The sequence below is a fragment of the Cnephaeus nilssonii genome (genome assembly GCF_951640355.1).
Source record: "Cnephaeus nilssonii genome assembly, chromosome: 1".
Classification (NCBI taxonomy): domain Eukaryota; kingdom Metazoa; phylum Chordata; class Mammalia; order Chiroptera; family Vespertilionidae; genus Cnephaeus; species Cnephaeus nilssonii.
In genome coordinates this window covers 60,013,879-60,039,536 of record NC_137072.1, presented here as the reverse complement: position 1 = coordinate 60,039,536, position 25,658 = coordinate 60,013,879, and the positions used below count along the sequence as shown (strand labels likewise).

General features: G+C 40.0%; 1 protein-coding gene across 5 annotated transcripts in view; it reads right to left on the bottom strand.

Annotated features, from left to right (window-relative positions):
• FAM13A (family with sequence similarity 13 member A) overlaps positions 1-25,658 on the bottom strand; it is a 296,829-nt gene that overhangs the window by 185,078 nt on the left and 86,093 nt on the right. For all 5 annotated transcript variants that reach the window (XM_079771464.1, XM_079771467.1, XM_079771465.1 and 2 more), the window contains one exon: positions 2,438-2,591. In XM_079771464.1, coding sequence (XP_079627590.1) covers positions 2,438-2,591 — 154 coding nt within the window. The remainder of the gene's footprint in view (positions 1-2,437; positions 2,592-25,658) is intronic.

Sequence of the window (25,658 nt, the reverse complement as noted above, 5' to 3'; positions counted from 1 at the left end):
TGCAGAAGACAGCCAATCAATGATTCTCTCTCATCATTGATGTTCCTCTCTCTTCTCTTCTCTTCTCTTCTCTCTCTCTCTCTCTCTCTCTCTCTCTCTCTCTCTCTCCCTTCCTCTCTGAAAAATTAAATAAAATAAAAAAATAAATAAAAGACCTGGTTTCTGGTTTTAAAGAGAAAAAAAAAACAAAACCTGCTTTCTAAACAATGGCCAGTTATACATATCAAGCTGTGGCTAGCATATTCTTCATTATTAGGGGCCCTAAAATGGCACTGGCACATCCTGTTAAAATAATTTTCATAACTTCTATTTCCATCCTTATTGGCTACAATTAAATCCATAAAATCTCATTCCCCTGTTGCATTATCCACCCCTTCAGAAATAAGACTCTGAGCAAGATCAGTTAAAATTAAAAAAAAGTATCAAATGTTCGGCCTTAGCAAAATGATGCTTCCAGAGTATAGACATGTCGTTTCTAATCGTGGCATCTGTCTGCCTCTAGACCAGATCTGAAACTTGCATCAGGAGAGGAGCAGTCATATTCATCAACCTAAGGTATTTACCTGTATTTGGCTCCCACAGTATTATCAGTTTATGTGTCTTAATCTGTACTCTCATGCTAAGTTCTCCACCATGCTTAAACCTACAAACTCAAGGATTTCCAAGCAAGGGCACTTTTCCATATATCTCAACATCTAATCTCCTGTTGACATAGTCCAGAGATTATCTATATCTCAGCAAGCTTTTGTTGCTTATCTATTTTCATTATATTTAAAGATTACCTTTTTATTTTATCAGCCCTATTTAAAAGATATGAGTATTAAAAAGCATCAGAGATATAGCTGGAAGAAAGTCAATCATGTTTTAACATTTTAAAAAGAGACCCCTTGCTAAGTACTGCAGGAAATGAAAGAACAAATTTAAGGTAAATTTTTCTCTATTTAAAAAATAATTTCCTTTCTTTCTCTTTCTCTTTCTCTCTCTCTCTCTCTCTCTCTCTCTCTCTCTCTCTCTCTCTCTCTCTCTCTCTCTCTCTCTCCTTCCTTCCTTCCTTCCTTCCTTCCTTCCTTCCTTCCTTCCTTCCTTCCTTCCTTCCTTCCTTCCTTCCTTCCTTCCTCTTCCTTCCTTCCTTTCTTCCTTCCTTCCTTCCTTCCTTTCTTCCTTTCTTCCTCTCTCTCTCTCTCTCTCTCTCTCTCTCTCTCTTGGTGGCCTAAGTACGGCTTTTTCTTCTTCTTTTCTCTTTTGAATCACTGACATTTTCTCAGCTTCCATATTACCTCCACCTTAGATTACACCTGATATTCTCCAAAGTATTTCATTTTATCATTTTATCTGAGCATTGTTCTTCCCTCCCCTCAAATTTCAGTTCAAAGTTCTCTTTATTAGGTTGGCAAGATTCCTGCTAAGTGCATTTCTCTCAGATGTACTCTATCTGTTACAGGGAGTCTGTTGTATTAACAGCATAAGCCCCAGTTAAGAAAACCTAGTTTTAGTCTTCTTGTGCTGTTTTGATAGGGTGCTATCTGATACCCATTACCTTTTATTTCTTCTACAAAGTCATGCCTCAAATGGAAGAAGAGATGAAAACACCCACACCAAGTACCTCTTAATCATTCCTTATCATTGAATCAACAAGAATAGAGTAGGTCTGTAAATTTGATAAGTTTCAGGAAACTTCCTGAGGGAATCTTCCATGATCAGTTCCATCATGATTTTGCCTCAATATAAATGAAAAAGGAATGCAATGCCTTCTTCCTTCTTTTCCCTCATCTGGAGGATTTGGTTTGGATGTTTATTCTCTGACTCTCAATTGTAAATCTTTAGAGACCTACATGCATTTACCTAAAGTGTAAAGAATATGCTATAAATTATCAGCCAATGTATACAAACATTTAGGTAGTATTGTCAAGAATTCCTTTTTAGGTTTTGAAAATACTCTCCTTTACTGATGATAGTTACCAATGACTACATATATGGGAGTTAAAATCTGAGGTTGAACTTGAAAGTGTGCCAGACACAAGAGTGACTAAAAGACATAGAAATACTTACTGTCTGAAGGGATTTTGCAATTTACTCAGTAAGCTAGCACTCCTGAACACAGACATAGCATGTATCATATCTTCGCTGTAACACCAGACTTCCATAAAAAGGGGGTACACCCAATCGATCCCAGCACTGGGCTCACATAAGTGCTTTTGAGATGATTTTATAGCATCAAGGAAACATCAATTCACAATTATTCTTCAATCTTAGAAGAATGCATATTACTTAACAAACACTTGATACAGAAAATAGGTTTCATAAGAAGAATGAAATAAACATAGGAATAATAACCTGAAGTTATATCCAAATGGAATTTTCATGAAATACAGTGATGTAAATAAAATGTCTTCCACTCAACATACAGCAATCCTGAAAAACTAAATATCAAACTTACTTTTACGATGATAAGCTTCGTTGGGTTTTCACAACTCTGGTTATCACTTCCTGTGTGCTCTACTTCAAACAGGGTATTGTAATTTTCTAGTATTGTAGCCATTATCTTGTTGCAAAGGTCTTGTTCTTTCATGCATTCAAGCCCAGGTGGTACACTGAAAATAAGGGAAAAGTTTTGAGAGGAATTACTATGGAAACACAAAAATGCCAGCACAGCTGACTGAGGCTTCTATGCTGACATCTCCTCAATGATTGAGCAGCCTTCTCATAAGGACACCTGGGATTTTCAACAAGCTATATAGGGCCACATAAGATGTTACGATACTTGCTTGATTACCAAGATCTGATTCAATAGCTTGTGCTGAATAAGAAAAGTACCAGTTGTTTGGAAAGAAGGTATAGGTTAACATGGGTGCGATAATGCTTTGTATATATTAGAAATTGCTATAAGTAAGGTAACATTTATCTAAAAGTAAAAGCAACAAAGAACAAGTGTTATAACAAAAAGAACGGGTATTTTATCATGGCAATAATAGTCAGCCACACAAATAACAGCAACACAATCTTTAAGGATTTCTTAGCTAATGTACAAAAAATGAAAGGAAAATATGCTGTCTTCATTGGGGTATTTTTAAAAATTCCATAATTTAAAATAAGGTGAAAAAGAAAACCTCTAAATGAAGAAGACATCATAATATACATAAGATAAACATCTCTTCAGTAAAATTAGTAGTTGGAATAAGTAAAGAATTACAATAAGAAAGGGAACTTTTTAAAAAGAAACAAAAACATGAGTTGAAAAACTTATAGAAGAAAATAACTGGACAGTCAATAATCTTATGAAATGGTATCTAACCTCACTGAGTAACCAGTAAAATGAGTTTACAAAGCAAAACCAAAGTATCATTTAATACCCATCTGTATTAGTTTGGTGTGGCTGCTGTAACAAATTATCACAAATTTGGTGGCTTAAAACAACAGAAATTTAGTCTTTCACAGTTCTGGAGGCAGAAGAGCAAAACCAGTATTACTGGGCAGAAAATAAAGTGTGAGCAGGGCCACACTCCCTACAGAGGCCCTAGGGGAGAATCTGTTTCCAGCTTCTAGTGGGCTGGCAGCATTCTCGGCTGTGATTGCACCATTTTAATCTTCAGTCTCTCTTCTCGGTCTTCACAAGGCCTTCCTCTATGTGTATGTATCTAATATCCCTCTACCTCCTTCTTCTTTTATTATTCTTATTTTTAATCTTCACCTGAGGACATTTTTCCCCATTGCTTTTTCAGAGAGAGTGGAAGGGAGAGAAAAAGGAAGGGGGAGAGAGAGAGAAACATCAATGTCAAAGACATAGCAACTGGTTCCCTCCCACACCAACTCCGCGTGGGGGCGGGGAGCAAGCCCACAACTCATGTAGGTGCCCTGGACCAGGAATTGATCTGAGACCCTTTCAGTGCATGGGCCGCCGCTCTAACCACTAAGAAACACTGGCCAGGGCTCTCAACCTCCTTCTTATAAGGATACAGGTAGTAATTGCAATTAGTGGCCACTCAGATAATCCAGGATAATCCCCTTATCTCAAGATTTCTATCTTAATTACAACTGTAAAGTTCCCCCCAGATAAGGCAACATCTACAGTTTCCAAGGACTATCACTTGATTACTCTGGGGGACCTGATCTACCCTCCTGTAATACCTTTTAGGTACCTTATACTAAGGTGACTCCCATGAGTCACAATCTTGTACCCCCCTCAGTTGTAGACAGAATCTGTGACTTGCTTCTTTAAAAAATTTATATTTTATTGATTTCAGAGAGGAAGGGACAGATAGAAACATCAATGATGAGAGAGAATCATTGATCGGCTGCCTCCTGCTGGCCCCTTACTGGGGATAGAGCACACAACCCAGGCATGTGTCCTGACCCAGAATCAAACTGTGACCTCCTGGTTGACACTCAACCACTGAGCCACGCTGGCCATTGTGACTTGATTCTGATCAACAGAATATGGCAAAGATGACAGGATGTCACTCCCATGATTACATTATGTCATACAAGACTCAATCTTAGCAAACTTGTATGGGATTCTGCTGCTAGCCTTAGAGATCTATTTGGCAAGGAACTAATGTAGACCTGAGGTCTCTAGCTCACAGCCAGGTAGAAGATGGGGTCCTTAATCATGTAGCTGCAAGAAAATGAGTTTTATTAACAACCTGTGTGGACAAAAGAGGCCACATGCTAACCTGACAAGCTCAGGGAAGGCCTGCATGGCAATCTTGCAAACTCAGAGACCTAAAGTCACCACAAAGGATGGTCTGAAATTAAAAGCAGTGATGGTGGGTAGTTACATCCCAGGCTGGTATCTTCACTGACAAGGTCAACTTCTACCTCAACTGAGCCTATCTGTCCTTTTGCAGCTATCCTAGTATATAAAAAGCCAGGGACTGTCACAACCAAAACAACTGGACGGACGACCGAACAGCAGGCTGCGTGGGGCGACCAGGCCGGCAGGGGGTAAGTGAGGGACGACCAAACGACTGAACAGCAGGCTACGGGGGGCAACCAGGTCTGCAGGAAGGGGGCAGTTGGGGGTGACCAGGCTGGCAGGAGGAGCAGTTGGGGGCAACCAGGTCGGCAGGGGAGCAGTTGGGGGCAACCAGGCTGGCAGGGGGGTGGGGACAGTTGGGGGTGACCAGGCTGGTGGGGTGGGGGGCAGTTGGGGGTAACAAGGCTGGCAGGGGGGGGGCAGTTAGAGGTGACCAGGCCAGCGGGGGGTGGGCAGTGAGGGGCAACCAGGCCGGTGTGGGGGGGACAGTTAGGGGCCATCAGGCAGGCAGGCAGGTGAGCAGTTAGGAGCCAGTGGTCCCAGATTGTGAGAGGTATGTCTGACTGCCGGTTTAGGGGATCGGGCATCCCCTGAAGGGTCCCGGATTGGAGAGGGTGAAGGCTGGGCTGAGGGGACCCCCCCCCCAACCCTGTGTACAAATTTCGTGCACTGGGCCTCTAGTAATAACATATCCTTGAAATGTCTTGGTAACTTATAACTTCCCTTTTTCTGGACCCCTTGGGGCACAACCTAATGTACCTGGGCGCCAGGACAGATACCACAAATTCCTTCATTGTTATCATGTTAATTATTCCTGCACCCACCTAAGTATTTGTCTATCATTTTACTTTTTATCCAATCCTAGGGGTTTCCCGCTTTGCTTTCTCCTACCTCTCTAATTTATCACCAGTGGATTTCATGTAACCACCCTACATCCCTTCCTTTGATTGCAAGGTATAAAAATAGATGAGAAACTGCCATTCCCTGGAGCACTATCCCAATCCATTCAGATATTGCTTCCTGGCAATTGTCGACAGTTTGGCTCAAATAAACTCACCAACAACTCTTTACAGGTTTGAATATTTTTTACGTTAACACGTGAATGAGCTTGAAAGCAGATTCTTCCCCCAAATCAAGCCTCCATTGAAAACACAGTCCAGCTGATACTTTACTTTCAGCATTGTGAGACCAGACCAAGAGCAGATGACCCAGCTAAGTTGTATGTGACATAGCAAATGTTTATTATTTTAAGCCATTAAATTTGTGTTGATTTGTTCACAATAATTGAAAACTAATACAGAGTTTGGTTCCTGGAAGTGGGGTGCTGTTGTTAACAAATATCTAAAATAAAAAACAACATGGAGGCTCCTCAAAAAATTAAATATGGAATTGCCTTATGACCCAGTGATTCCACTTCTGGGTATATATATATATATCTAAAGAAACCCAAAACACTAATTTGAAAGAATATAAGTACCCTTATATTTATTGCAGCATTATTTAAAATATCCAACATATGGAATTGACTCAAGTGCCCATCAGCAGATGAGTGTTAAAAATGTTGTGGTACATATACAGAACAGAATACTACTTGGCTATAAAAAAGAATGAAATCTGGCCCAACCAGTGTGGCTCAGTGATTGAACACAGACCCATGAACCAAGAGGTTACTGGTTTGATTCCCGGTCAGAGCACATGCCCAGGTTATGGGCTCAATCCCCAGTGTGGGGCATGAAGGAGGCAGCCAATCGATGATTCTCTCTCATCACAGATGTTTCTATCTCTCTCTTCCTCTCCTTCCTCTCTGAAATCAATAAAAATATATTTAAAAAAAGAAAAACGCAACTTAAAAAAAAAGTGCTTTCAAACTATACTAGTAAATATGCATACCAAGTTTTTTATTATGTAGAGTAAGCATTTAAAGATAACAATGCTGGTCTATCCTGAATTTTCAATTGGCTAAAATGCTCTAGTTATTTTCACAAGAGTTGCTATTCTTTCTAGTTGCTATGTCTTTCTAGTCCTTATCTCTCTTGAGAATCAAAGTTTAAGACTAAGCATTAATTTACTGTAAATATCAATTAGCTAATTTTTTTTGCCATTTTTGCACCTATGATATGTTAAAAAGAAATAACATCTCTGTAGTCTTCTTCAATCTTTTATTTCTAATCTTGCTAGTCAACATATTCTTCTCAGCTTTGTTTTTTTGACTATTTTATATGCACAAAGTCTTCTATGTCTTAATCTAAATCATTAACAAAAGGCTTAAGTAGGTAAAGAGTGATGAGATACTTCACTTGTGACCTCTCTTTGTACTGTCATCATTTGGTTCAATATAATCAGAATATGACTGTAGGATTGAATGTACCTAATTGCATTATCACTAGATCACATTGCCCAATCTTGTCCACATTCATTCCATGCAAATATTATGTCCTTAACTTATTATTTTGCAATTAAAAAATGCTGACATGTCGAAACAAACTCCCTTAGGTTGTTCTTTGCAAAATTAAAAAAAAAAATCTATTATTGAAAGCAATCACTGGAGTTCAGGCTGAATAACCACTTTAAAAGGTAAATGTTGCCAAATGTATACTGCCCTACCGCTGAGTCTATAGTGATCGACCTAAATTCATTTATATGTTATAAATAAAAATTTAGTATAAATAAAAAGCTGGAAGATTTTTTTAAAGGCTCCTAATGTTTCCTGGAATTCACGTGGGGCGGTAGAAACAACAATTTCCAGAATTGTTTATGTATCTGGCTGCACCGTAGGCAATGTTTTCCTTCTTAAGAACTACCGAGGGTGGTGTTTCCAGGTATTCAATTTATATTATGTATGTCAGGTTTCATTCCCCCCCCCCTCACATTGTGGTTTTTATAAATATTGCCACTAATTAATCCAAGTGATGAGTTGGTATTTTCCCCTCAAAAGTATCAGAAGATAAAACTTCCTAAATGAAGGTTCCAGACTACCCAACAATTACCCAACCATGTCTATGTAATAATCAATATTCTGGATACACTGAAAAATTTTACATAATTTAGATATTTTTTAAAATATCCACATATTTGACATCAAGTTGTCAATGGGTGGATAAATGATTACGAAAAAATTCACACTGGATAAGTGGATATGTTCCAATATATGTTAGATACATGGTATCAACCAAAATAGTGAAAAATAACTGATTATTATTCTTAACAATAGTAATTAAACCTGCAACGATAAAAATCAGATAGAAATTGATATACTTAAGAACATGAAGATTGGGATATCTTTATTGTAATTTTCTGAACAAGAATTTGTATGATAAAGAATTTTCTAAAGGAGAACAAGTTGATGGCCTATGAAAAATGGAAGGATAAGAGGAAGAATTCAGCATTTGCACAACTGTCTGAAGGAAAAAGAGAAGATGTGGGGAAAAACCTGGGAATCAGAGAGCCCCCAAAATCAGGGATTTAACTGCAATCTAAGTAAAAAGTGGGCTGCTGTAGGGAGGCTCCAGAGTGGTGGAAGCAAGGGTTTACTGGGTGTATCACCAAGGAGTTGCTGCTATTTGAGTATGAGTGTGTGAACATACATATATATGTGTACAGATATATCAATTATAAAAGTCAGCTAATAAATTGTGTAGATTTTTATGTGATGTATCACGTTTATTGATTTGTGGATATTGTACCATCCTTGCATTCCTGGGATAAATCCTACTTGGTCATGGTGTATGATCTTTCTGATGTACTGCTGGAGCCGATTTGCTAGAATTTTGTTGAGGATTTTGGCATCTATGTTTTGTGTAGATTTTTAATTTATGACATAATCAGAGGTCAGTGAAATATTTATCAGGTGTGCACCATTCACTCAGAGTAGCCACCAATCTTTCTGTTCACTGAAATGTGAATGGATAATATTCCCAAACTAAAAAGAACCTAAATGTTCATCAAGAGGGAATTAAGTTAATTATAAACCACTAGAGGCCCGGTGCATGAAATTCGTGCATGGCGGGGGGGGGGGGGGTAGAGAGGGGAGGAGTCCCTCAACCCAGTCTGCACCCTCTCGCAATCTGGGACCCCTCGGAGGATATCCGACTGCCAGTTTAGGCCCGATCCCACAGGCAGTCGGACATCCCTCTCGCAATTCAGGACTGCTGGCTCCTAACTGCTCCCCTGCCTGCCTGCCTCATAGTCCCTAACCACTCTGCCTGCCTGCTTCATAGCCCCTAACCACTCGCCTGCCTGCCTCATCATCCCTAACCACTCGCCTGCCTGCTTCATGGCCCCTAACCACTCTACCTGTCTGATTGCCCCTAACTGCTCACTTGCCTGCCTGCCTGATTGCCCCTAACCGCCTCTGCCTCAGCCCCCGCCACCCTGGCTTCATCTGGAAGGATGTCCGGAATGATGTCCTCTGGAAGGTCATTCGGCTGTCTGGTCTAATTAGCATATTATGCTTTTATTATGATAGATAAAGGAATACTAATAACATACAACACTGGTGTACAGGTTAATATTTGCTGACATAGAAAGATGTTCATGGTATGTAATTTAAATGATAAAGTTAGTAAGAGAATAGCAAGTAAGAATATTTCTTTTGTGGAAATTTCTAAAATAATATTCAGAAAAATATGAATGGCAAGGGTCACTGGGTAAATTTTATTTTGTATTTCTGCCCTTTTTGATATTATTTTAGTTACTTACAAGGAACAAGGGCTTATTATTAATGAAACTAATAATGTTACTTGGAAATTTTTTAAAGTGATGAAAGTATATGCTTCTAGGAAGCTTAATCTGATAACAGAACATTACCTCACCCAGACCAAACAAACAACTTTTAATAAGATGCTCACTTGTTCTCTAGCAACAGGTTGGCCACCCACAGAGCGATTACTAGTACACGAGCAGTTTCATTTGAAACCTTCTTAGTAAAGATGAGATAATTTCACCTCAGCGTTACCTCTAGCAAACAACTTTCATTAGTAAAAAGGCATCACTAAACATCAAACTGTATACTTCACATAAGTAATTTGTATGAGAAGTAAACAAAACTATACTATGTGAAAGGTAAGAAAGCCCCTTCTACTTGTGAGTAATAAATGACCCTCCTACGTGTGACTAATTTGGAAAATATTTGCTCTGTATACTCTTAGGTCAACTAAATTAAAACCAGTTCCCTGATAGCACTGAAAATTAATTTTATGCCAAAATTTTGTTACATATATGGCTAACCTTAATCAAATATGTCTCTATTAAGTAATGCTGATGTGTGAGTGCATTCTTTCTACCTCTATAAAATGGTTTCAATTTCCCTAGAATAATAATAAGACCAGGGCCTCATTTCCAATGTTTTTTAAAAATACATATTTCATAGCTCCTTGTTTATATGTTTAAGGGACTATACAGTCTCTTAGTTGGCCCTAAAAGTTATAAACATGGTAAGATACTCACATCATTTGAAACATACCATACGAACACCAAGGGTATTTCAAGCTTGCAGACATCCACATTTGTTTAATAGGTACAAGTGGTAAATGAGTCATCTGATGGGCGAGCCAATGAATAAATGAATGCTTAGTGTAAACTGTTTGGTGTACAGTACACTCCTCAGGCAGGTCCCTTTGAACAATAACACCAATGAAAAAGCAGCTGTAAACAACTCCCAAGGTGCCAGAAAACTCAAGAGGTTTGACTTCCATTCAACACAAATAAAAACTTCCTTGAACAGTCAACAAGGAATTAAAGCAGTTGCAATCTGCCTACCGAGGTTGGGCAACAGGATAGAGTGAGAGAGTAATTTGCATATCTTTCATATGACTGAAAACAACCAGAACAGCTAATTTAATGAATATGTAAACTGTTCCTGATCCAACAAATATTTACTAAGCACTTCTTTTCTTTGCTGGTGGGAAGTGCTTCCAACAATACCAAGACTAAGGGCAGGAGAGCCCCTGCCCTAAAGGAATTTAGGTAATGGGGTGAGGGGAAAGAAAATTACATAAATATCATAACTAATAGAATATACCATAATAAAGGTACAGACTAGTTCAAGATAGGTCACAAGAGGTAAGAATTGTATATTTGGGGGTGGGGGGGGGGTTAGCCATCTGTTTGGGGGCTTAAAAAGTATTTTTTATATTATTATTATTATTAGGAAAGGTCTCTTGCAGGAGAAGGTATTTGATACAAGACTTAAAGACTAGGTAACAGAGTTAATACAATCTTTTCACAGAGGAGACCAACCTACTGGTTGTGAATCATGAAACGAACATGCATTCTGCTCTTTCAACAAAATATTTCACAGAATATCCACAAAGATGTACACTGAGTGGCCAGATTATTATGATCTCTGAACGCATAATAATCTGGCCACTCAGTATATATCCTATATAATAAAAGGCTAATATGCAAATTGTCCCCTCAACCAGGAGTTCGACCAGCAGGCAGGCTGGCCAACTGCCCATGTCCCCTCCCCCGGGCCAGGCTGGCCTGACCCCACCCATGCACAAATTCATGCACTGGGCCTCTAATACATAATTCAGTGCATGAATTTGTGCACATATATACTGAGTGGCCAGATTATTATGCGTTCAGACATCATAATAATCTGGCCACTTAGTGTATTTGTGTTCTTACAGCCTCTTCTGACATAATGGGAAAACAATCACACAGCTCAACTCTACATCCTTCACATCTTTTTTCCTTTTATAATTGAACAGGCACCACTTAGGGTATTTTAGATTTTTGCCTTACAATGTAAGCAGCCGTCACATTCCAGGTCTCCCATGTGATGAGCCTTCAGTGGAATGAGACAGTATAGGGACTTGGACCTGGGAATGGAAAAATACCGCCAGGTAGAACGTCGGTTAAGCTGACCACAAGAAATGTCACCATGCCTCTACTCTGTGCTCGAGGGAAAAAAAATGCAGAATTTTATCTCTTTACTAACCACCTGTTTTTCCTACCCTGACATGGACAATTCTACAAGCCCGCTTTTTTCAAAAAGCCAACCTCTTCGCGCAAGCCCACTGCCCCCAGCTTATAAAAGCAGCCAAGCCGAGCCAGCCCCCAAGCAGGTTCAGAGGACCTTCCTGTCCTCTGTGCTGCCTCCTTTGTGCTCGAGCATAAGCTTAGTAAAATCTGCCTGGAAACTTCTCTGAGGTTTCCTGTTGATTTCCTTCTTGGGGAACCCAAGAACCCCAATGCTGGTTAACAGTAAGAACAGTGATTTTCACTGAGAGACACACATAAAAAGGAAAGACATCTGTGAGTTATGCATGAACTACAAGGTGATCCAGATGGAGTCTGGGTTTGCTTCTAAGCCCTGAACGTTCCTCCCCTGTAACACTGAGGGCAGGCAGCACGTCCCTCTGGTGCACAGTACAGTGACAGTGACACAGGACGTGCTCAATAAGGAGTAATCTCATTCCCTTCCAAAATCATATTCTTCAGTAATTACTTTTATGGGAGCTTTCTCCAACACATATCATACGTGATCATCTTTGTGGGATGATGTCTAAGTGGTGTGTCTTACTTTTGCTCATCATAGAAATGAGAGACATTGACATCTGCCTTGAAACATGGCAAAGAACAGTGGGAAGAAAAATTAGTGGGGAAAGCATCACACCATTATAATTTTAGAAAAAACAAAGAAAATCCAATTAACATTCAGTTATTCCCACTATGGGCAGGAGGTAAGTAATTGGGGAGAAAGGGAAGAAAAATTCTTTTGGAGACTGTAAATCAGTTGATATTTGGTTGTTAGCAGGAGTTTATACATGTTTTTTTTTTTTTTCTGGCATCATGACCCTAAACAGTGCCTAGTGCTGCCACACGGACCAAAGTGAGTGACCAAGGCCACGGTGGTGTGTTTACTTTTCACAATTACAGTCCACTGCATACTTACTCTTCCTGTTTATTCCTTCTCACAGAGGACCTGCCATAATGCCCATGCTTATTAAGGGTTTGCTGACTCAAAGTGGGAGGCTGACTGGGCACACTGGACAAGAAGGACAGATAATCTAAACTGAGTATTTACATTATCTCTGACAATGCACACACAGAACATACCTTTCTAAAGTTTCAACTTTGCACCACTTATGTTCTGAGCAATTAGGGGTTGGGGGCGGACAACCATTGTTTCCCAACATAGCAAGTATAAAACTACTAGAATCAGTAGCAAGGTAAACTCGGTTCTTTAAAAAAAGCTCTCCCAATTTTCTCTTGGCCCTGGCCAAGAATCAAGTTTTGATACAGTAAGGATTCAATAGTTACTCCACAACAAAACATGTTTTGAGTTTAGAACACTTGGCAGTTGTTCCCAACCTTTTTTTCTGTCCTATCGGCATGGGGGTATACACTGTTCTTTTTTAATAGCAAGGGAATCACTGACTCAATTTCCAAGACTATTTTTGAGATTTCTAACCTTTCTTCTACTTCTTTTCATCACATCTCTTACTTCATGTTCCTGCCCTTTTCACCTTACAGAGCATAATGGGTATTTACACTCCAGAATATAAGAGCTAAATAATTGCCTTAATTCCCCCCCCCCCCCAAAAGAATCAAGTGGTGTTTATGTTACCTCTGCATCCTCAATCTATTATTTATTTATTTAATAGAATTCCCTATGACACTATTAGGGGCTTTGGGTTCACATAAAGAAGTAGAACTATCCTCTTCCATCAAAGGAGCATACATTTTAACTATGGGGGCATGAAATATTTGTGAGGAAATAAAATAATAATGCCATCAGTATAAAAGAGGTGCCAAGGAGGTCACATAACTGTATGCTATAAGTTACTAGTGACAGTAGTAACTAACATTCAAAGACACATCATTTCACATTAGCTCATTAGATTTTTATCCTTACAACAAATCTCTGTGGTAATTTTCATAATTTGCATGTTAAATATAGGAAATTGGGGATCAGAAAACTTACATGACTTATCCAGGTGGCATAGTTTTTAAGTGGCAAAAATGTGAATTGGACAATGCCACTCTCCTGCTTAAAACCTCCCAGCCACTTTCCATTTTGCTGATGGAAAGAACTATGTCTAAGCTTTTCACTCCAGTTGACAACGTTCTACACAATCTGGCCCGGCCTCCCTTTACATCATCATTCCCTCTCATTTTCCAGAAACATAGACCTATTCTCTTGTTTCTGGAACATACCTCATCTTTGAGGCTTTGCAGGAGGTGTTTCCTGTACCTGGGGAAAAAAAATTAAGTAAAAAGTAACACTTACTGAGTGCTTATCCTGTACAAGTGCTTTACATGTCTTAACTTACCTAAGACTCCCATCTCTGTGAGGTAAATACTACTACTAAGCCCAATTTACAGAAGAGGAAGTGAGTTTCAGAAAGGCTAAGGAAACTGTCCCAGGGCATCACAGTCAGAAAGTGGCAGAGCTGGAATCTGAATCACGTCCGTCCAGCGCCAGTCTATGACCTGAAGCATTTTCTAACCTAACTCATGCTTCTGCTGCTCTTGACTGGGCTGACTTCCTGTACTTGAGATCTCAATGTCAATGTCACCTCTACAGAAAGGCCTAAGTCATCATTCGGGCACTCTGTCCCCAGCCGAGAAACGGTGCCTATCACTGGGCGGGCACTTAATAATAAATATTTGTGGAATGCATGAGTATTAAAAAAAGTTTGTCATGATTACTATGATTTTGGAACTGTAAGGTACCTTCAAAATACTTTATTTCAACTTTTTTATACCTGAGGAGGCCTAGTGGAGAGACAGTGAGATTCCTGAAGGAACCAGACAGGCAGGGGGAAAGTGAGGACTTGGGGCCAGTGCTCCTAACAGCCAGCTTTCTATCTGTTCATCTTATTTTGCTCCCGACTTTGAGGAATTTTTGATAGTGTGTTTTTAATCAAATTTTGATGACAGAAGCCACATTTTATGTCACATTAAGGGAAAAATTATGAAACTAAAACTCATGAATACAGAAAAACTGCTCATTTTCGGTATAGGTTTATGCGTTTGAGTGGACGAATAACATAAATAACTCAATGGCTAAAAGGGATAAGAAGTTTACTAATATTTTATTCCTCTTTAAGGTCATTTTCAAAAAGGGAAGGTTGCTAAGTTGCAAACAAAGTATAATCTTTTGTTTCTCTACTATAATATTAATCTAACTTAAAATAAATAACAATCTTTAAACTCACAGCTCACCCAATTTTCCCATCATCTAGACTGTCTGGTATAACTAAGCAAAGCTCAAGCTAAACATTGTCTACCAGGCTTTGTACATCCAAGATTATCAGTACATTCATCTACCTGAATAGGACCCCACCATGCCTTAGGGTGCACAGGAACTCTCCTAATAAGGAAAGCATGGCTGCCTTTCATTTCTTTGGGCAAAGCTGTGTTTATCTGGAGAGAACTAGGATATGTACCTGACTGATCCCACAGCGTAAAGGGGTGAAGTCATCACAGAGCTGAAGATGGACTACCATCTAACTGAGCCACCTTGGCTTCTCTAAGATAATTTTATTTGAAATAGGGCCATTTTATCCATTAAATGGATGAAGGATAGCCTAGGGCTGATGACTTTTCATGAGACAATGAAAATGCTTAAGATCTCAGAATTCCAAAACACAAAAACAACCCAAAACACTGCAAAATTAAAAATTGGTAAATACATGTTTATGTCAATTATCCAATTACAACTGAACAGAAATCAGTTTTTAAAATAAATTGTAATTATATGGCTTGTGGGTGTATTTTAACGTTTGATGTGATATGGTATGAGACAGTCAAAAGCAAGAGAATTTAAGGGGAAAGTCTTTGGAAAGATGAAAATAAAAAATGGTCTAGAAAAAAAGCAATACACTTAAATAAATGCAAAGAATATTTGTCGTTTCTATTTAAAAATACATTTATCAGCAAGATTAATTCATGCTCATGGAAATTACATTGTTTTATATTAGGAATGAATATCACATATTATAATTATATCTAGGAAGTAACACCTAACCTCATAAATGTCCCTGAACGTCTGTCTTCCAAGGCATACGCTTGTTTCCTACTTTAAGGACAATTTGCTGTTGCAATACTGTCACTGACGTGAAGCCCCAGGATTGTAAGTTTACAAACTAACGTACCTGCATTTCCCCCTTCTGTTCTCTAATGGAAAACTTAGAGGAGGTATGACAAATGTAACAATGGCTGTATGTGGTGGTAAAAAGCTGAGAACTTGAACAAGTGAAGTCAGCCATAATTTATATTAATATATCTAAAAATGAGTCCTAATTCTGGAAACAGATGTTTCTTTTCTAATCCCAGAGGTAATTATTTTTCCCATATAATATGCTTTTCATAATATTTTCTTAATGGGTATTATTCAGAAGACTGTTCTTTTGGAAACAGTGTAAAGTGTCATTATGTGTCTGTAATTATTATTCAAATGATCTCTACTTCCCCAATCCAGGATACTTTTCTCAGATCTCTTTCTCCTTGATCCCTCTCCACAGTCCACCCCTTCCTGAAATTCCATTTTCTTTGGCTTTGGTGATGCTACATTAGTTTCACTCCTCTGATCTTTCCAACTGCCTTTTCCCATCACTTAGCTACAGATGCTCCCCAGGATGTCACTGCTCTTGGAGAATTTGTCTATTTTGTCTTCAAAAAGGAAATCAGACCTTGGGAGTCGGGGTGGAATGGGTAGGGGTTAGGAGGGAGGGGGGAAGGGGGAGAAAACGGGAGATACCTGTAATACTATCCATAAAAAATATATTTTTAAAAAAGTAAATCAGAATGAATGATTTTTAAACTCTAGCTCAGCCCTCAGATTTTCCTCTAATCTTATTATAGTTGTCTATTTCCACAGCCCTAATGAATAGTTTTTGGGAAGATTAGCTGAGGCTACAGGAGAAATTACACGCCAAATCATTGAAAGCAATATCCTTGGATATAGGTATCGGAAGCAAGAGACAGATAGGATCTGTTTTAAATAGGTAATTCTAGTAATAATGTGAATTTAGATTGAAGTGAATAAAAGAGAAAACTAGTTAAGAAGTTATCAAAATCAGCCAAAGAAGAGATAAAGAGAACATGGGGGGGGGGGGGGGGAAGTATGGAGTGCATTAAAAAGGAAAAAGAGAGCTCCGTGTTAGCTAAGTGTGAATGAAGCACAAGCCACCTCACAGGCATACACCCTCAAATAGTCACATGATTAGGATCTCTAAGATAAACCCCACTGCAACAGTTATCACAACTGTAATTCAGTAATTATTTATCCCATAGAGCAGTGGTTCTCAACCTTTTCAATGCCGCGACCCTTTAATACAATTCCTCATGTTGTGTTTTCCGATGGTCTTAGGCTCTACAGCAGCGGTTCTCAACCTGTGGGTCGCGAACCACAGGTTGAGAACCACTAGCAGGGTCACCTAAGACCATTGGAAAACACAGATATTTACATTACGATTCATAACAGTAGCAAAATTACAGTTATGAAGTAGCAACGAAAATAACTGTATGGTTGGGGGGTCACCACAACATGAGGAAATGTATTAAAGGGTCGCGGCATTAAAAAGGTTGAGAACCACTGCCATAGAGTATGAACTCCCTAAAGGTATGAACCATGTTGTTTGGCCAACATCTGGCACACTGCCTGCTGGCATATAGGATGCACCAAATAAATTAATAAATACAAATTATAGAAAACTAAAATCACATAAAAATATTAATGCTGAAAAGAAATTCATATATCACCTAATAGCAAATAAATGATTGGAAAAATTAAAGGACTTGCTTAAAATACACAAAGTTGGTAAATAACAGAGGAGGGAGTGGAATTATGCTTCTGCAAGACTCAGTCTCTATAGTAACCTCCTGGGAGAAAATAAAGGAAGGCAGATATAGGGGTGTAAGATAATTCTGGAGATTATATAAGTGTATATATACTCTCCCACAATAATGTTGAGAATATAAATTTGCCAATGATTTTGTCAACAGCTAAACCACATGCCTCAATGTATATATTTATATATTTTTTGTAGATAGGTCTAAGTTTGCTATTTGTCATTACTGGATGATGATACAGAGAGTTTAAAAGGCCAATAGCTATTTTCAATTTTATGCTTAAACAAGGCACTACTTCTTTTGTTGAAATCTTATAGATAGCAATCACATTGCATTAGTAAACTGATTTTGCTTTCACTTGGATTTTCTTTCAGAGGCATGAAAAATGAGAAAATCAGAATTTGCATGTGCTTCTTTTTTGTGCTTTTTTTCCCCACCCCCAAAGAGAAGTAGTATTCATTTTAAATGTTTTCTTCAATTTTTAAAAGTTATAATTAAAATGAACTATACATGCACAGGCAAAGTTACAATAAAGTAATTAATCCCACAACTAACCCTTGACTGAAGAGACAGAGTAAATGCAGTATACAACAACATCTTAGAAAATTGTGATCTTGTGGAAACACAGCAGACCAAGAGTCAGAAGACATCCTGCCTGGCTGGTGTGGCTCAGTGGTTGAGCATCGACCTATGAAACAGAGGTCACGGTTTGATTCCTGGTCAGGGCATTGCCCAAGTTGCAGGCTCAATCCCCAGTGTGGGGCATGCAGGAGGCAACTGACCAATGATTCTCTCATCATTGATGTTTCTATCTCTCTTCCTTCTCCCTTCCTATCTGAAATTAAAAAAAAAAAAAAAAAAAAGACATCCTATTTTTAGTCTTCCTGCTTACTGGTGGTGTACCTCGTGGCCAATCACTGACACCCACCCACCAGCCACCTCAGGAGACTTCTCTCTTCCTAAGATTGACATCCTATCTAATAAAAGAGTAATATGCAAATTGACCATCACTCCAACACACAAGATGGCTGCCCCCATGTGGATACAAGATGGCCAGAAGGGGAGGGCAGTTGTGGATGATCAGGCTAGCAGGGGAGGGCAGTTGGGGGGAACCAGGCCAGCAGGGGAGAGCAGTTAGGGGTGACCGGGCCTGCAGGGGAGGTCAGTTGGGGGTACCCAGGCCTGCAGGGGAGGGCAGTTATGGATGATCAGGCCAGCAGGGGAGGGCAGTTGGGGGGGGGGGGGAACCAGGCCTGCAGGGGAGGGCAGTTAGGGGTGACCAGGCCTGCAGGGGAGGACAGTTGGGGGGGACCAGGCCAACAGGGGAGGGCAGTTGGGGGGGACCAGACTGGCAGGGGAGGGCAGTTAGGGGCAATCGGGCTGGCAGGGGAGCAGTTAGGCGTCGATCAGGCTGGCAGGGGAGTGGTTAGGGGGTGATCAGGATGGCAGGCAGAAGCGGTTAGAGGCAATCAGGCAGGCAGGCAGGCAGGCGAGCAGTTGAAAGCCAGTAGTCCTGGATTATGAGATTGGGCCTAAACGGATAGTCGGACATCCCTCGAGGGGTCCCAGGTTGGAGAGGGTGCAGGCTGGGCTGAGGGACCCCCCCTTACCCTGTGCACAAATTTTGTGCACTGGGCCTCTAGTATAGAATAAACAAGATCATGAATGTATGTTTGAAGGGAAACATGCAATTTCATTGTTAAAGCATTACTTAGTAGACAAGTATTGATGTCCTCTGGTTGGGCATTTCTCTTTAATAAATAATAGACTGACTTAAAGAACCTTGAATTTATGCTGGACTGTATATTTCTCCAGATGACCATTAACTGCCAGGCAGATGCTATTGCTTAATTACTGCATTCCCACAGAGACTGAAGGAGTACAGGGATTATTTTTAAAAGTATAAGAAATCTTTGACTCTGGCCCCAATCAGAAATGCTCAACCACTAAGCCTGGTTATTCTCTAGAGATATATATTCTAGAGAAGAGTTCACACACTTTAATAACATTGCCTCACACTGATAGGGTAAGAGACCTGCAAAACATCTACACTTGGTCCTTACTCACATGAACCCTGACCTAAAACGTACTGACCTAAGGTAACTAGGGAAAAAACCACTGCTCCTTGCAATAAAATAAAGTATTATTTCACATAAGAAATATATATAAATCACATTGTATATTTTAAATACTATTAGTTACTAATTTCATATATTACAAATAATCAATTGCTTTGCTGAGCAACCATTTGAAGATCTATTGCCACCTCTTGAGTGAAACCAAGGTCAAAAAGCATTCTGATTAGTTTTGTTTGAAAAACCAATGCTTGAAGCATCATTGTTACCATTAATCAGAATAATAAATTTACCTTGCCCACAGAATATTGAGAGGAACACTATGTATGGTTCACATAAAATTATAAATCATCATAATTACAGGGGAAAAATAAATAGACACCCAATGAAGAATTTGTTGTATCATCTTGTACATTCAATTTCAAACTTATGTTCTTAGCTGATGATATGTATGATGGACTTGAGTTTACTATAATATTGAACTATATAAAATCACAATATTTGGCCACTTTGAACTAGAAAAGTGGCAGTTTTATATGGTTTCAGCTAATATTTTTATCCATCTGACCAAGAGACAATGACAATGCAGAAATTTTCCTGCACTAATCTTTTTTCTTTCTCTAAAAGCAATGGTTTATTCTCTTGCCTAGTTCAAAGTTTCAATTGAAACAGACCAAAATAAATGTTATCAGTTCTATTCTAGCTCTGTAATCCTAAAAACTGATGCTTTGTACACTTCAGTTTTTTACCTATAAAAGTATGAAAGTACCAACTATTCTTATGGATTCACCATGAGAAATAGATGATTGAATAATACATTTTTTATATACACACAGAATTTAATATCCACAGTAAAAAGTCCTGGCTATCCTATCTAATAAAAGAGTAATATGCAAATTGACCATCACTCCAACACAAGATGGCTGCCCCATGTGGTCAAAGATGGCTGCCCCCATGTGGATACAAGATGGCGGCCACTAGATGGCCAGCAGGGGAGGGCAGTTGGGAGGGACCAGGTCTGCAAGGGAGGGCAGTTGGGGGCAATCAAGGCTGCAGAGGAGGGCAGTTAGGGGTGACCAGGCCTGCAGGGGACAGCAGTTAGGGGTGACCAGGCCTGCAGGGGAGGGCAGTTAGGGGCAAACAGGCTGGCAGGGGAGCAGTTAGGCATCAATCAGGCTGGCAGGGGAATGGTTAGGGGGTGATCAGACTGGCAGGCAGAAGCTGTTAGGGGCAATCAGGAAGGCAGGCAGGTGAGCAGTTGGGAGCCAGCAGTCCTGGATTGTGAAAGGGATGTTTGACTGCCTGTTGGGCAGTCGGACATCCCTCGAGGGGTCCCAGATTGGAGAGGGTGCAAGCTGGGCTGAGGGACACACACCCCCGTGCCCGTATTTTGTGCACCGGGACTCTAGTGAGAAAATAAAAAATGACATAAACTAAAGGATGTAAAGGTACAAATAAAACATGATGTAAACTAACAAAAAACATTTCTAGAATCTTAATATATAAAGAGTTAATATGCAAATTAGGCCGGGATGCCATAACGGGACGACTGGACAGGGGGAGGTTGCGCGGTTGCGCGCAGGTGAGGCCCGGAGTGGAGACAGTGACAGAGACAGGGGAGCCTGCCCAAGCCGGCGTGGCAGTGCAGGCGGCCCAGAGTGGACACAGGCAGGGGAGCCGGGTGGGAGGGAGAGGGGTGCCTGGGGCTGGCTGAGCCGCCGCGCTGGACACAGGCAGGGGGGCAGGGGGGCCTGGGGTGGAAATCAGGCGCAGGTCCCGGCTACCCGCGGCGCCAGTCAGGCGCAGTTCCTGGCCGCCTGTGGCGGTGATCCGGCCTGACTCCTGTGGCGGCCTGCGGGGTGCCTCCTCTCGCGGTGGGCCTCTAGTGCTTTATAAAACAGTAGGATTAAAAAGGTACATAAAATATAATATTGATAACATTTTAATAAAGAATACATACATGGGAAAAGACGAAGGAAATAAAAATTTAAAGTAATTATTTCTAAGTAATAGAATTAGTGGATGATTTTTTACTGTATACAATTTTTCATGTTTTTTCAAGCTCATACAATTTTAAGAAACAAAAATACATAAGCAAAAACTGGACAAATGGGATGATTTGTCATTTTACTAAACAAATGGCTCAATATTAAGTATTTCAACTATACCTGGCAAACCTAAAATCTAATGGGAATTTTTATACTTAGAAAAATATCTGAAGTTCTGAGACAATATATGCACATAATTATCCAGGAAAATCCTGAAAAAGAAGAATTAAATGGAAGAATACAGCTCATGACATTAAAATAAAAAGGGTATTGCCCTGCTTGGTGTGGCATCATCCCATGCACCGAGAGGTCGCTGGTTCAACTCCTGGGCAGTGCACGTGCCAGTTGTGGGCTCTATCCCCAGGAGGGGGCATGCAGGAGGCAGCCGATTGATGTTATCCTCTCCTACTGATGTTTCTCTCTTTCTTCCTCTCCCTTCCTCTCTCTCTTAAATCAATAATAAAAACATATTTAAAAAAGAAAGAAAGAAAAGGGTATGATACTAGCACCAGACAAGCAAATAGATCAATATGGTAGAATAGAGCTCAGAGAAGGCTAAAATATATTTAAGAATTTGATGTGATGATAAAGTGACATTTTGAGCCACTTGGCAAAGTATGAATTACTTTGTTTGGTTATCGGGCTAATTATTTCAGTGAAAAATTACATCTTTAAATCATATCTTTCATATCTTATTCCAAAGTAAATTTCACTAGACTCCAGTATCTAAATATTCAAAAATTTAAATATAAGATGAAATATAAGAGACTATGTAATAACTTTTAGATCCCATATCATACCTTTTCTAAAATAATTTTCACATATTTTCAAGATTTAAATATTAAAATATGAAACTGCAAAATAAATAGATAATATAAATAAATATTATTCTTAAACCCTTGTGGAAGAAGGCTTTTTAAGGATAATATCAAACCCAAACAACACAAATTGATACATAGAATTAATAAAATCTTTAAACTTTTGTGATAAAAAGTTTGAATTACAAGTTCAAATTTAAATGATAAGCTGTGAGAAATATTTTCAATATGTAACAAAAGGAACTCTTAATAATTCATTACAAAAAAAGCAACAACAAAAAACAGCACCAGCTTAGAAAAACTGAGAATAGAAAAGGCAATTTACAAAAGAAAAACTATATGGGAAAATAGGCTTTAAAATATGATAAACCTCACAGTAATCAAATAAGAAAAAAAATTTAAATTTGCTTATTATATTGGCAAATATGAAAAATAGTAACTCCAGCACTGGAGGAGTTGTGGGAAAGGGGACACACACACAGATTGCTGCTTACAAACTGGTGTAACTTTTCAATGAAGAAAAAAATCGGATATGAATATTCTTTGACTAAGCAAGTCTACTTCTAAAAGTACATCCAAAGAAAAGAATTAGTGAAGAATGAAAAATGTATGTTCAAGAACAGTCACTGCAAAGCTGTTTATAGGGATACAGAGTGGTGATTAAGAGCTTGGAGCGGAGGAGCCAGGCTGTCTGGATTCAGAATGCTGGCCCTAACCTCTTCCTTGCCATGTGGCTTTGAGCAAGTTAAACTTTCTGTGCTTCGGCTTCTTCTTGTGTCGAGAAAAGACATGAAAAGCACTTAGAACATTGCCCAGAACTTAATAAGCACTCAAAAAATATTACCTATTATTACTGCTGAGAAAAAAAAAAAAAAAGAAAGAAATGCCATTTACAGGGGATAGCTTAAATAAAGAATATTGATCAAAAGATCACAATGCTATGCTGTCACTAGAAATGATGACATAGAATTATACTTATATGCATGGAAAAATGCCATAATAGATGACATTAAGTTTTAAAATCAAGGTTATAATGCAGTATTACTTTATTACCCCATCTTTAATCAAATATATACGTGCCCACACAGAGAAAAGAATATGGAAGCACATAAACTTAAAGTGTGAACACTAACTGAATCTAGGTAATAGAATTATGGATGATTTTCTTTATTTTTATTCTAATATATTTTTATTGATTTCAGAGAGGAAGGGAGAAAGAGAGATGGAAACATCAATGATGAGAAAGAATCATTGATCGGCTGCCTCCTGCAGGCCCCCTACTGGGGATCGAGCCTGCAACCCTGGCATGTGCCCTTGACTGGAATTGAACCCGGGACCCTATAGTCCGCAAGCTGATGCTCTATCCACTGAGCCAAACCAGCTAGGACGATGATTTTCATTTTCATCTTTATTCTTGTGCTTTTTGCTTTGAAAAAATTTTTTTTACAATGAACATGTTACTTTTGTAATAAAAATAAACTTATATGCGATTTTTTTAAAAGGGCAATTGAAAAATCAATTATCATAGTTACCAGTGACAGGGGAATTGATAACACAGAGCGTAGGAGATTAAGTAACCACTGGAAAGGGCTGGCACAGGTTTCAACAGAGAAAAGGCCAAACTTTCAGATCACTCATCCTATATAATAAAAGCCTAATATGCTAAGTGTCCGGTCGTCCATTCAACCAATCAAAGTGTAATATGCTAATGATATGCTAAGGCTGCTCAACCGCTTGCTATGACGTGCACTGACCACCAGGGGGAAGACGCTCCAACCAGTAGGTGAGCTTGCTGCTGGGGTTCAGCTGATCAAGACTGAGTGAGATGTGCTGGACATGCCCTGGAGCCCTACTGTGGTCTTTCCCTGGCTGGCCAACCTCCTGCATCCCTCCCCGGCCCTGATCATGCACTGGTGGGGTCCCTTAGCTTGGTCTGCGCCCTGTTGCAATCCAAGAGCCCTCAGGGGATGTTGGAGAGCCGGTTTCAGTCCGATCCCGCAGGCCAGACCAAGGGACCCCACTGATGCATGAATTTGTGCACCGGGCTTCTTGTTCTTTAATATGCCAGAAATATGTTATGGAGGATGGAAGTATAAAAACAATTGTGTTAAAAATTAAATGAACAACCTGCATTTTATGAATAGATTTGTTAACAGGTTATAAATATACTAGAGGCCTGGTGAATGAAAATTCATGCATTGGAGGGAGGGGTCCCTCAGCCTGGCCTGCCTCTTCTCACAGTCTGGGAGCCCTCAGGGGCGGGAGGCGACCTGGTGATCAGGGGAAGGCGACGCCCATCACACCTCTGCTGCTGCCACTGCCGGCAGCGTACCTGAGCCTCGGGCCGGCCCTGGGCGGCTGGGCAGCTGCCATCCGAGGCTTGCCTGCACCTCAGGCTGGCCCTGGGCGGCTGGGGGGCTGAGGGGACTGGGGGACTCCAGAGGCAGGCGTGTGGGGCGGGCCTGGCCTTGCTGCGCACCTGCCACCCCAGCGGGGCTGAGGGGACTGGGCGCCGCCATCTTGTAGCTGTGGGTGCCCCATCTTTGAGGGCATGGCAGTCAATTAGCATATTCCCTCCTTATTGGTTGTGGGTGCCACCACCATTGAGGGTGGGGCAGTCAATTAGCATATTCCCTCCTTATTGGCTGTGGGTGACGCCATCTTTGAGGGTGGGGCAGTCAATTAGCATATTCCCTCCTTATTGGTTGTGGGTGCCACCACCATTGAGGGTGGGGCAGTCAATTAGCATATTCCCTCCTTATTGGCTGTGGGTGACGCCATCTTTGGGACAGCATGAGGGTCAATTAGCATATTCTTTTTTTAATATATATTTTATTGATTTTTTACAGAGAGGAAGGGAGAGAGATAGAGAGTTAAAAACATCGATGAGAGAGAAACATCGATCAGCTGCCTCCTGCACACCCCCTACTGGGGTTGTGCCCGCAACCAAGGTACATGCCCTTGACCGGAATCGAACCTGGGACCTTTCAGTCCGCAGGCCGACGCGCTATCTACTGAGCCAAACCGGTTTCGGCAGCATATTCTTTATTAGATAGGATGACTATGAGAGATTAGGGTCAGGGCTTAATTTTAAAAAGTGTTAGTTGTCTACACTTTTCAATCCAAATTATCCATTTTCCAAAAGTGAAATCCTGGG